The sequence below is a fragment of the Osmia lignaria genome, chromosome 10 (genome assembly GCF_051020975.1).
Source record: "Osmia lignaria lignaria isolate PbOS001 chromosome 10, iyOsmLign1, whole genome shotgun sequence".
In the NCBI taxonomy this organism is placed as follows: Eukaryota; Metazoa; Arthropoda; class Insecta; order Hymenoptera; family Megachilidae; genus Osmia; species Osmia lignaria.
In genome coordinates, this window is record NC_135041.1 from 13,831,194 (window position 1) to 13,844,393 (window position 13,200).

The 13,200-nt window shown below is 33.1% G+C and overlaps 2 protein-coding genes across 2 annotated transcripts; both read left to right on the top strand.

The window, feature by feature from the left end:
- Positions 1 to 177: 177 nt before the first annotated feature.
- Positions 178 to 1,760, top strand: LOC117611825 (Fibroblast growth factor receptor 1 oncogene partner 2). The gene is made up of 4 exons (XM_034340175.2): positions 178 to 443; positions 776 to 910; positions 1,065 to 1,316; positions 1,400 to 1,760. Exons 2-4 carry the CDS (start codon positions 776 to 778, stop codon positions 1,625 to 1,627), a joined length of 615 nt encoding a protein of 204 aa, XP_034196066.1. The 5' UTR covers positions 178 to 443; the 3' UTR covers positions 1,628 to 1,760.
- A 406-nt stretch (positions 1,761 to 2,166) lies between these two features.
- Positions 2,167 to 11,938, top strand: LOC117611819 (uncharacterized). Its single transcript, XM_034340156.2, has 5 exons — positions 2,167 to 2,373; positions 2,959 to 3,081; positions 3,477 to 5,447; positions 5,530 to 5,695; positions 5,771 to 11,938. Exons 1-5 carry the CDS (start codon positions 2,308 to 2,310, stop codon positions 5,980 to 5,982), a joined length of 2,538 nt encoding a protein of 845 aa, XP_034196047.1. The 5' UTR covers positions 2,167 to 2,307; the 3' UTR covers positions 5,983 to 11,938.
- Positions 11,939 to 13,200: the final 1,262 nt, after the last annotated feature.

Here is a 13,200-nt window from a genome sequence, read left to right on the forward strand (position 1 = left end):
TATTGTCAAGCGCAAGGCGCAAACTGATCAATTAGGAAACTTTCCTCGTTGTTATCCAACTGTGGCAGAGTCCAGTTTTACCGATGGTTATTTATAGATTCCTGATTTAACGATTCTGTATAATCCTAATGGTTAGAAATTTTTCATACCGACTGTAGATAAAGATTAGTTCTTTAATTTTGTCACTGACCAAGTATAGAATAGATTTTATTATTGATAGTCACTGGGTATGTATCTCTAAACTTATCGTTAGTCTTCCAATGAATCTATTCTCTTGTAACGAGAACTGTAGACCAATGGGGTTATAGATCTGATCGAAAATAAACAAAGCATTCGTATACACAAGTAAAAAATCTTATATGTTCGTTATACATATAAAATTGGATGGATTAACAAATAAAATTTCATTATTTATACTGTAAACAATTCATTATCTGCAAAAAGTAAGTGCTAAAATATTATCATCGATAATATTATAAAATACTCATTTGACAGCTTTCATGTGAATATAACCTATGTCATACTTATTAATCTTTAATGATTTCTAGATTTAATTTTTATAAATACGTTTAAACAAGACTTACTTACCAAGTTTCTGCTAAATGTGTGAAATAGTTAAATTAAATTTTTGTGTAAATTACTCTATCGTACAGTTCATTTACATACTTTATGACATACTCTCTCTCTCTCTTTCTACATATGTATATATATATATATAAAAAACTTACATTATTTTATAATTGAGTTTGTTATTAATGCATGTACACTTTTACAGATGTCATTAACTTTCCAACAAATTATATTGGATGCTGAAAAGTTAGTGACTAGAATCTCAGATCATGAAAATACAGCGGATGATTTAATAATTGAAATAGAATCTGTTTGCGGTCAAATTGATAATATGAAGGAGGTAAATAATTTGTTTAATATTTTTATCTCTTAATGTTCAAATTGAATATCAAAAGGGTTTTCTGAGTTTTTACATTTGTTTCTTCCTTGTTGAGTTGATTGACTTATTTTTCTTTTTTCCTTTTTTTCTTTCTTTTTGTATTGTTTCTTTATAGTATAAAGAAGAAGTAGAAATCTTGAATGCTGAAGCTAAACAAAAACCACATTTGCAATTGATTTCTGGAATACAAATAGAGAATAAACATTTTCAAGAAATACAGGCAGAAAATAAGGAATTAAAGAATGTATTAGAAGATTATCAACATACTCTTGAATTAATAATGTCCAAATATAGGCAACAAACAGCCTGTTTACTACGTTTGTGCAAAACAGATATTCCTTCAACGCATAATGCAAAATATGCCAATGTAAGTATAAAGAGGCATACTATTATTAAAATTAATTTATTGAAATCAGTATTTAGTTAACTAATTTACACATAAAATTATAGATAATTACAAGTCAAGCAGAGAAAATTAATGAAATGGCAGCAATTATGAAAACTGCTGTTTCCTTAGATGAGGAAAACGAATTAAAAGAAAAAGAGATGTATTATAGTTTAAAGGAAGAAAATGCTACGTTACGAGAAATTGTTAATATTGCAAATAAATATGGCTCGTTGAGTAAAGATACCGAAGTAGAAAATAAAACTGTTCAAACAGATCCAGTAGTATTATAAAAGAAGTCTGTAATTTATATTTTCTTTATATAAATCTTGTATTATTTATTTTATATTTTATAATGTAATTAATGTTAGAAGGAATGTATTACTTATATGTAATAAAGTGCACATACAATACATATCCGATGTCTGTATATTCGTTTACAGCTTGTTGCTTTTCAGAATTAAAATGGCTTTTCTCTATGTAGCAAAATAACGTCGAAGAATTCGAATATTCCCACAGTCGCGCATGCGCTTAAAATGTTTAGTAATAAAATGGTTTCCTAGGGAAAAGAAAACATAATTTTCACTTGTATGTATGTTGTTTTTAGTGCCTTAATAAAATACATACAATATAAAAGTTTAAAAAAGTTGTTCGAAAATATACATTTGACATATACCACTCGTGTTTAACGCATTTATTTATACATATAGTTATTCAACGTATTACAAGGTGCATACAGTAATATTCATGTATGCACACATACACACGTATATATATATATATATAAATATATATATATGTGGTATAATATAACTATAGTTCCATCTATATTCTGTTCTCCCATAGTAGCACCGTGAGATGCTAGCGAGCTACGTTTGAAGTTGGTGTGGGTGTGCATATTGCTGGGAGACAGCCGCACAAGTGAAAGGGTGATGGGTAGGAGTGGAAGTGATTTAAAGTGATCTTTTAACAAATGGCTCTGTCCGAAGTGCACAATTTGGCTGCGATTATCACCAACAATGGTTTTACTGTTAGCAAGGTAAGCGACCGCGTCTGTGACTTTATTACCGAAAAAGTAACGTTCATTTTCTTTTACTGCAAAGTACAACGCTACTGACCCAACACAACGTGCAAGGAAATACGTATTTTAAATTGTTTAATAGCTGTTATTTACTGTACAATAAGAAGAAATAGGAGCTGAATATTTAACAGAAATATTATACTTTGGATTTTCATTGTTCAGTAATTTGATTAGTAGAAACAGTTCGATTTTAGTTCATTGCTGATGTATATACATACATATATGTATATGTATAATACCGTAATTGTACTTATAACAAGTTTCAGTTTAAAATTGTTGGTTCTGAGATCAGACGATAAAAGAAAAAGTAGTTTTATTATAACAAATATTTACATTTGAATAATTATTTTAACTTGATATATTCATGGTAATTCGTTCGTGACATAGCACCTTAAAAATATGAAATTTTCAATAAGTTGATGTATATTCTGTGTGTTTGTATCAATCATATAGTATGTACTGTACAATAACAAAATTTGAATAGAATGAATAAATATTTGAAATAAATATTTAAATAAAAAATAAACTATTTTTTCTTTATAGAATAACGTGATTGAATGCAATATCAACATGTTGGAACCACGAAACAATTATCCAGCTGACAGATGTAACGCAGAATATAATTATTGGAACTATGACTTAATGGAGTGTAATACACAAAAAAATGTAAGGAACTTATGCTAACAATTGTTTTTTTTACGTATTATATGGGTGCAATTATTTTCTTTATACAATATTTAACAATATTGTGATTATGGTATATTATAAATACTATACTGTACTATTAATATCTTATTTTACAATAATATCTTACATTTACTATCAGTTTTTATTTTCAAATATTTTCATTTGTAAAATATGATCAATTTTTAAGTGGTATTATGTTAGAGTTATTAATAGCGAATAATTAGAGAATAAAAATGAAATGTACATAATGTATGTATTTGGGTTAATAATTTCAATATGTTTTACCAAAATAAGAGAACATAGTAGTTAAAAGTAAGAAATATAATTAATAGCAAGTATTGATTTAATCTTTTTAATAATTTATTTATATACAGATGAATGTAGAAGATGAAGATAGTCAGGATTTAAACAATCCTATGGTGAATGATTTAGTGTCAAAAATTCTTGACGATGATTCAGTTGTCAGTGACAATGCTCAGAATAGTAGCTATAGCGGAAATATTCAATATCATTCGGATAGTCAATGTTGTATCGTGGAGAATAAAATGGAAAATAAAACAGACCCAAATCTTACAAACATAAATCACTTTAATATTCATACTACATTTAACAAATTGCACAACAATATTTCTAATAATGCTAAACTTGAATGTAATTACAACAATCTTTGCGAAGAAATTAAAACATTGAGTCTGAACCGATGCGCAGGACAAGTACTGGACGAAGGAAATTTGTATAGTAACGGGGTTAGCGCGTATTCAAATACGTATTCATCCGATTCACAGTCATACATATTACGTCCAAGCGACGATACTTGTTGTATAAACGGAAGTACCGGTATGCCTTTGTGCAATGATTTGTTAACGACAACAAACGTGAGAAATTCAAATAAACAGGCTACTAACTGGTCAGAAAATTTGTCAGCATCAGGATGTACATCAGATTTATTTGGAAATTATCAAAGAATTGAAAACTGCACAAACCCAGACCTTAATTTTAACATGGCTTTAACATTGGCATTAGATTCTCCCGATCCAGTTACTCTTAATGAAATAGAGTATCACCATAATATTGGACAAAATGGAACTACCAACGCATACAATAATCCTACACCTTCTATGCACGAATTATATAGTATGACTGCCAATAATCAAAACTACAGACCAAGTTCGGCAATGACTGATTTAAGTATCGACTCTGGGTTTCTTTCAAATTCTCCGTTACAACATTTTTCTCCAGCCGATACGAATTTGCATAATTGTTTTGGGAATAATATACAGCAGCGCAGTAACGCCGGTGATTATAAAGATTTACACGATTCAAGTAGATTAAGTATGGGAAATATCTCAATACCAAACGAACAACTTCAATTTTTGCAACAACAAGCTCGTAGCTACAAATTGAATCAAGCTGTGGACCAAGAATACAAGCAGTTGATCGACTATTATCCAGGAGTAAGCGACTTCACCCCACCATCGATCAATGGTTTAGACACAAACGAAAATTGTCTTTCGAATAACGATTATAGAATCGATAATAACTTATTAAAAATTATTAGTCCAAAATCAAAGACTATCGAGACTAAGACGTATTCGCCAATTGGGTTTCCAAAAAATCTAAGTTCGCGTCACACGCATCAGTCAATTGCAAAATATGGATATCATAATTATCAACAATACACTGCCAACAACGGCGAGACTTTAAAAATGCTACCACAGAGTTCCACATCGTATCATGATTTGAAACAGCCTAATACGAATACTAATACCTATAAAATGGAAGGATTTGATCTTACCAAAGAGATAGCTTCGTTTCCTTCTGTCAGTCATTTGACCAATCAAATCGCAGCAGGCTCTTCAATGAACAAGGATACTTTCAACTATCTTATGAAACAACGACATCATATGCCAAGAATACAGAATAGCCATGGTATACCATCAGCCGATGTCCTCTTCAATTCAGGAGTAGTACCGAATCCAAGTACAGTAAGATCTGGTGTATTCCCGCCAGTAATGCCAGTTCCTGTACCGCTTCCAGTTCCACGTTTATTTTCTGTACTCTACGGCGGAGGTTTAGGACTTAGAAACGGAAGTGGAGCAGCTAGACGTACAGCTCCTTCAAGTATATTACACTTTAGATTGGAGCAAACTTACGAACAATTTAAGCAGTTGGAAAAAGAACGAAAGAAATGCGAAGCTGGATTAGCTGCCCATTTCCCTGGTAAAAGAGTAACAAGTGCAAACAACATACCCATTCCTCGCCTCCAAGGGAATCCATCGCGCGTAGATCGTCTAATTATTGACTATTTACGTGAACATGCACGCGTCATAACTTTGATCGCAAAGGTAAAGTATGTCAAATAAGAAAAAATCAATTATTATATTGATTTTTATCTTATTTTTCTTTTTCTTCATCTTCTTCTAATAGATGGAACGTTTGCGAGGGACCACAATGAATCAACGCGTACACAAGGCTATGGAGTATTGGTTGGAAGCAATCAAATTTGTCCAAGAATGCCGTAAACGAGAGATCGCAAATGCTACCAAAAGACAGAAAGAAAATCCCCCGTGCATTCTTGTATACAACGACAATGGTATGTTATTTAATATTCTTCGGTTCGTCTTGTAACATCGATGCAGTATAATTGATATTATTCCACTGTTTACAGATATATTAACTCTGGCTGCCAGTGTCTATGAACTAACGAAGGCCTCTCGATACGCAAGAACGGGTATGTATAACGCATTACAAGCCACGTTACTCTATGATTTGGATATAGAAAAAAAAGTCGTTGAATCGTCTAAAGATCCAGTCCTTGTGATAAAACGCAATGAAAGTCAGGTAGGAAGCAACGCCGGCGATTATTCAAATTGTACCTAGCAAGATTTTGAAAATCGCTTCTCGATTTTCTGTGACAAAACATAAAAATCGAGTCCAGTAGCTTTTTACTTGTACGTATTTCGCGTTACGTTTCCAGAGAAGCTTACGCTGGCGTTTCTCATAATTTTATCGCTAAAACAAAAGATGCCGCCCACTTAATAATCTCGCGAGATATCAAAGCATCGTTATGGAAAGGAAAGGAAAGAAAGATAATGAAAAAAAAAGCAACAAAAAACCACAAAAAAAAAACAAAAAAAAAAAGTACGCGTATTCGCGCCGAAATAGGAAAAAATCGTATGCGTGTCTACTTTTTACAAGTTAATAGTGACTCCATAGTTTTCTACTGTACATATTTTTATCTCTACTAATAGTACAGTGTTGGGGTGTCGGTTCTGGTATCCAAATACTTGTGATCCAATCGTCTTATCATCGTCTGTATCGCATTAATCAAGTAATATTTTGCTTGTTCTTTGCTAAACAAAGACTACAAACGAAAGGAACATACACATAGACGGTTTGTTCCTTTTCAATGAACATGTTATATATTTCTCTTGCGTGGTTCATAATGCCAAAGATAATCCCTTTAAAGATTAATTGAGGATCCGAGACTCGTGAAGGGAGAACGAAGAATAAGATTGCTCAGAGAGACTTTACTGATAAATATATAAAAAGAAAAAAAGTAAAAAAAAAAAAACGTTCGCAAGAATCTCCAACTATTATTCGTTTTGCGTATGTGTTATAGGATAGATTATTATTATTACTATTATTATAAGCTAAATTTAACCGATATATTTGTTCAGAGTGTTAGGCAAGTAATTTCTTAGACTAGTTCAATGTGGCCTTCCTTCAATGTACGACCCAAGATGTGTGTCAGATAGTTGAATACATCTCGAGAAAAGAAAAAAAAAAGAAGACTCAGATGCGATAGCAATCTTGAACGCAAAAATCGGGTGAGCTTTTTTTTCTAACTTTGTCAAATGAAAATGTGGTGTATTAACCGCCTTTGAACGGTATAGATACGTACCACATAGACGTATTAGATATATACAAGGCAAAACAATGTCCACTATACTAACACATAAATCTTTGTTTAAAGAAAGAAAAAGCAAAAAAGAGAATTTTCCTAACGCATACTCGCTATACAAAAGCGTGCTCTGGCGTAACGTTTACGCACAGCACAATTACATTTAATGGTAACACTGAAATTATAATGACATTATATAGGTCCACATACGTGTGTGTGTGTGTGTATGTGGATGTGTGTGTACATATATATATATATAAATTTTAACGTGCGTAAGCGAGACACACATAACAATATTCCTACGTAATATATATACATACGTTGATAGGCAAATTTGTTCAGCATTTTCTCTTACTCGATTTTGAGTAAACTGTATCGAACAGGATAACTAACATACCTAGCTCAAGCGTTTGAACGTTTCTTCGACGCGGCACCATTGTATGAAAGTCGTTTTTCATTTGAAATATCACGCTCGGTTCGGCAAGCTGTAGATTCAAAGAAAGATCGCTTTAAAAAACGGTGATTATTTCCGTATTCCTATGAAACTACAGGTATAATATTCGCACAACGATCAACAAGGTACGCTGCATTGAAGCGAAATCTTTAGCGTCCAAGGTGTAACACACTTTAATTGCTTTTCGAAGGAGGTCTAATTTTTTCTTCGTATAATCTGATAAGGTGAAATCTGACCGGCCTGTATTATCAAAAGCTTGGTTGGCGAAGCTTTAATTATAATCATCCGTGTAGGTATATATCCGTCAACTTCCATCTTAAGCTGAAAATCGTATCTAGTTGATAATATCCCATAAATGGGGGATAGATGTGTTGATTTTATTCTCTATATTCGATCTTGGGCAAGACATTTTAGAGTAAAAAGTTAGCGAGAAAGTTGTCTTTGCCGTCAGTCTTGCTTCTGTACAGAAAAGTTTTATATAATACATTGATTAAAAGATTACACGTTTCTCTCTTGTTCTTTTCTAAAGTTATTCTTCTCCTAAAGATGAGAGAGAAACTTACGGATAATGAAATACTTGTATCGCCGAAGTTATAACTGTTGAAGATGAAATACTTGATCGCAAAGACAACCGATTAGAGAAAAAGTAGACGATTACTATCGACCACTATCCAGTCTTGCTAAAAGTAAGATACACATACAGACTGTTAATTCGCTTTTACATAGCGCTTTATATAATAATAATTATCATCGAGGACCATGTCGAGCATCGTCTCCGTGTATATCAGTCGTTTATATTAGGACTTGATTTTCAACTCGAAAGAGCATTTATATTTCTTCGCAAGCTCTCTCATATTTTTTCTTTTTCTTTTTCCTTAATGCAACAGTTTCCTCTTCGTCTCTAAACACGATTAAGTGAATTTTAGTCGCGAGTACATTGAAAATTTGAAACGAGTTTACTCTTTTACAATGGAGAAAGAAAAAAAGGATTTCCTTTCGCATTTGTTGTGTTGTGTTGTGTTGTAACTGTGATATACATACGTATAGAAAACGCGGCAAATTTCGTTTTTGCTTTTCCTTTCGATTAACAGTCTCTTCTTTCCCCGCATTTCCGCTTTATCTTTCTTCGACTGCTCTTTTATTTAAGCTGTACAACTTCTGGAATGATGGAACAATTCGCTAACAAACGAGTAGTACTTAGAACAATTTATCGTCAATATCGTGCAATCATCCGAATTATCTACATCTACCCTCTATTATAGTGTTTATTAACTGTCCAGAAGAAACACCAGGAGAATGTAGTTTTACGTTAGTAGGAAATTATCAAACGAATTATCGTAGCTTTTCTTGGCATTGCAAGAGATCTTCATCGATATAGAAATCTTAGGAAACCAGTCCAACATATACATATGTGTATATGTAGATATTCGTAAATAGCAATGACTTTCTTGCATGTACTTAAACACCAAGTATCGATAGTAATGGATAGTATTTGCGTTTTTTCATGCGGGTAACTTCCTTATTTTTTTCTTCCTTTCTGAAAGGGTTGAAATAGTATTATTATATAATACATATGTACTCGTATGTGCATGTGCACGTATCAAGTGATTACCTCGTATCGTGTTTATCATACACGCAGCATCGTTAAGAATAGGAACACTGTCTGCATAGATACGTGTCTGACAATCCTATTTAAATTGCATGTGATATTATTATATTACTGGATAGCTAAATATCTATCACTTTATGGACATTGTGCGTTCACGCAAGATGTTTCGTTAATCGCGTTAGAAACTACTTTCTTTACACGTTCGACGTGATAATAAAAAATCTTTCGGTATAATTATTGATGAAAAATTTCGATATTACTTCTCGTACGATTAAGTTTCAAGCAAAACATAAGAAAAATCATAATCCATATGACGTAGAGCTGGCAAAGTAATTAGAAAGAAGGATAGTAATCGTTGTTAGATCCCTTTGTTACTCAACTTTTCTGTGATAACGATTTCATTTCTTTTTTCTTCAATAAAACGATGCTCACGTATTATGCATTCATCTTCGAACCTTTCGTTGGTAATTGCTTTGATTTATCGTAAACATGTTTGAAACGAGATCGTCGTATCCAGATACGAATAAAAGTTACTCGTGAAGCTACCATTATTTCAACACAGTTCACGTTTATCGTTTTCTTTCATCTGACACGTGTTGTGTCGTGACCGTGGAAGATCAATAGTATGAATAATAAAAAGTAATTCGAATCGATCGGTAACGACCTTTTTTCATCGAAGAATAAAATAATCGGTCTGCGATTTCTCACGGAATTTAAACCGGGGTTTGAGGGGAGACTGACGATGGGACCGAAGGAACCGAGAAGACGATTTCTTCTTCGTTTATTAACAATTTTTCATGTTACATTTAGTTGAATATAGCTGTCTATTTCCGATTTACCAGGGTGTTTCGATGTTATAGGCGCGAATTCGATCGGTTAATAAATATCCAAGTAAAAAGAGTGGTTAGATGAAAGAAAAATATTTTGCTTTAAATTTTCTGTCTTTTCTTCCTCCAGTCTATCGGACTGTTCATTTTCTTCCTGTTTTTAGCGTGTATATAATTAAATCGGTATGCCTGTGTAGAATCGTGGACACTTTAGTACGGGTTCGATTTCAATTTGGATGTTGGTCGATGGATCGGAAGAGGTTTTCTCAGATTTTCGCGTAGCGTTTCGCCATCAAACGCGTTCCTATTCGTTTCAATGACAATTCCTGCTCGTGGAATTGCTCGTGAAATATTAATCGGGGCACGTTATCGATTTCCAAAGACTCGCTACGTGCTAAATAATATATCATCCCATAATTAATTTCATTACCTTTTTCCTTCAATTTTATTTCTTTGCTAAAATCTCAGAAAAATTAAAACACTTGTAAAGGGTTAGTTAATTGTGGGATGATTTGACAAAACCAAACGACGGATAGCTTATTTTTTTTATATACATGTATATTAGAAAGAAAATTTAGAATTCATAGGAGAATTGTAGTTGAATAGAGATCTTCGGATCCTGATCGTATAATAGAAGGATATTAGTATCGATGTCAGTTAGGTAGAATTCGTTGTAGATGGAAAATTAGACGAACAAAACGAGATTGATTAGTAGTTAAAAGGCTATACTATATTACACGTACGTATATATCTGTATTAAAACAAGGCGATTAAAAGCGCCCGAAACGTAGAGTATTCTGATAAGAGAAAAGTAATCTGTGAATCTGAAAAATTGCCGTTTCAGTGGCATCGTTTAGAATAATTTTCTGTTTAGAATGAAAATTTTAGCATTAGGCGCTGGCAAGATGCATTCTATTTTTTTTTTTTTTCTCTTTTTCACGGCTCAAAATCATTAAAAGGAAAAGAACATCGAATATCTAATAAATTGCAGCTTGAAAGTAATTATTTGTTAACGATGTTAATTATTTTGAGCCAGTGTATCTATGCTGCACTGTCGACGATACTCGACGAAAGATTGCTAATTAGTTGAAATGTTATAGTACAATTTCTTATTGTAAATATCTGAAACAACTTTCTCTGGACGTATCTTTAAACAATTAGATGTTGAAGATGAAATTCTTATGTGATTCTTATATTTTTCTTTATCTTCCCTTTTTACTTATTGTATTCTTTTTTACCAATTATATTCAACTTTTAGTTTTCTTTTAACGAAAACATATGTGATTTTGAGACACGAATCGACAATCTTGTTCCTAAAGTTTCTGGTTACTCGCTTTAGTTAATTAATTATATTATTTTCGTTTAAACGAGTGCATCTTGCTGGTAAATCTGTTTCCCTGCTCGTTTAAAAGGAAAGATTAGTTAAGGAAAATTGTCGCAATTTATATTAGATGTATTGAAAAGTAACGACAGTTTTCGTGTCACAAATATTGATTAACGCTTTTAGCGAAAGTAGGATCTCTGTCGATCCTCAATCAAATTCAGCGATCAAACGTCGCAACGATCGATACGCTTCGGTATTGAGAATAGAAAAAAAAGGCCGGCATTGACCGAGGGATTGCAGGCTAAAAAATTCTCAGGGAAAGAATGTAAACGATAAAAACAAGCAGAATTGGTCAGCCTGCTCGATATATTCTTTCTGGAGGATCTCGACAATTGAAAAACTGTTTCACGCGCGCTTTGTTCTTACTTAAACTAATTATTAGACGCGAGTACAATGACAAACGGTCTTCTCTTTGCGATCTGTCAAATTGGATATTTCGTTAGGCTCGATAAAGTGGATACGGTTTGAAAAAATTGTCGCGATCCCTGGTCGTTTCAATTCGTTCGTACAAAGACAATCGTTTTACGTTGCTTTCGAAAGTACACGCTCTGCTAATTCAGAGTAATGGGTCAACGATGGTCGGATATTACGACGATGAGAAGTAAACGATAATAATAATAATAAATTTAACAAAGAAAAAAAAAAAAGTCTAAATAAACATCGACGTCGCGAGGGGAATACTTGGTTCGCGGACCATTAAATACCAAATACTATACAACGATCGCGTTACAATAATTATTAAACGTAGGATGAAAAGAGTTGAGCTCGACGTGGGTCGTGATTCGAGTGCAAAGTGATCGATTACGATTTTCGATTCCTATTGCCATTTTCTGATTGTCGATTAGTAAATTTGATTGAGGACGTGATTCGAACCTGTGTAGCTCTTTGCGTCGTTTCTCGAGTAGTCATTAATAAATTTCGTTAAATCGTTGTCGTGATTGCTTCGCGTTTACGATCAATCGAATGGGAGAAACGAGAAAGAGAGAGAGAGAGAGAGAGAAAGATTCCCTTTAGTCTCGGGCTCTCTTTTGCCTTCTTTTTTTCCCAAACACCGAGAAGAATGGAGCAATCGCTCTCAATTTAATAATTATTCTATCTATCAATCTTACAATTAGTCAGACGCGTCGCGTTCTAGGTGTTAGATTAACGATATAGAAAAATGAAAGAGAATTATCGTTCGTCTACGCGTAATTTTCTAAACGAGATTCACTCTCAACCTGATCACTAGTCCATATTTTCGCTTACTCTCGTGGCTTCCGACCGAGATACCGTGCTAAACTCTAACATCGGTCGTTAATTCTATCAGATTGCCGACATATCGCTAAAAAATCGTGCTGTCAACTTCAATGGGACGGGGGCACATAGACGTACCAAATGCAAAACAGTCTACGACCTAATTATTATATACATATATATATCGAGCTCGTTAAACGTCGACTCGCCATCAAATATATCTGACAATGAAAGCGAGTACACTTAGGATTTCCTCCTGTTTCGTGTGGTGCTTGAAAGTTGCGTCCATTCTTATCGTTTCAAATAGTCTGACTTGTTTCTTTCTTCCTTCCATTTTTCAAATTATTTCCTCGAATTAAATTCAATCAACGCGATAAAAAAAAGAAAAAAACGAAGCGTTTCCAATCTTTCCAATTGTTTACAATTGAGATAGCACCAAAAGTGTTACTCGTACTATTAAAAAGGTTAATGTATCTCTGAAATGGTACATACACGCGATTGAACAAGAAGGTTAATTAAAGAAGAAAGGAGAAACAGTGCTCAAATTTGTATGCGACTACGCGTCCCGGTGTGCATTTTCTTTTTCTTATGAATACACAGAGACACATACATATACTAGTAAAGACTGTAGAGACTCTAAGCCGACGGTAGTTCGCACTTTCAGAATTGCACAAAATAATTTTTTAT

Bases quoted from the DNA above. Each gene is read 5' to 3' on its own strand.
- LOC117611825 (XM_034340175.2), top strand. From the start codon at position 776: ATGTCATTAACTTTCCAACAAATTATATTGGATGCTGAAAAGTTAGTG. The intron at 911-1,064 runs GTAAATAATTTG...GTTTCTTTATAG, and splicing joins AAATTGATAATATGAAGGAG to TATAAAGAAGAAGTAGAAAT. The intron at 1,317-1,399 runs GTAAGTATAAAG...ATAAAATTATAG, and splicing joins ATAATGCAAAATATGCCAAT to ATAATTACAAGTCAAGCAGA.
- LOC117611819 (XM_034340156.2), top strand. From the start codon at position 2,308: ATGGCTCTGTCCGAAGTGCACAATTTGGCTGCGATTATCACCAACAAT. The intron at 2,374-2,958 runs GTAAGCGACCGC...TTTTCTTTATAG, and splicing joins ATGGTTTTACTGTTAGCAAG to AATAACGTGATTGAATGCAA. The intron at 5,448-5,529 runs GTAAAGTATGTC...TTCTTCTAATAG, and splicing joins TCATAACTTTGATCGCAAAG to ATGGAACGTTTGCGAGGGAC.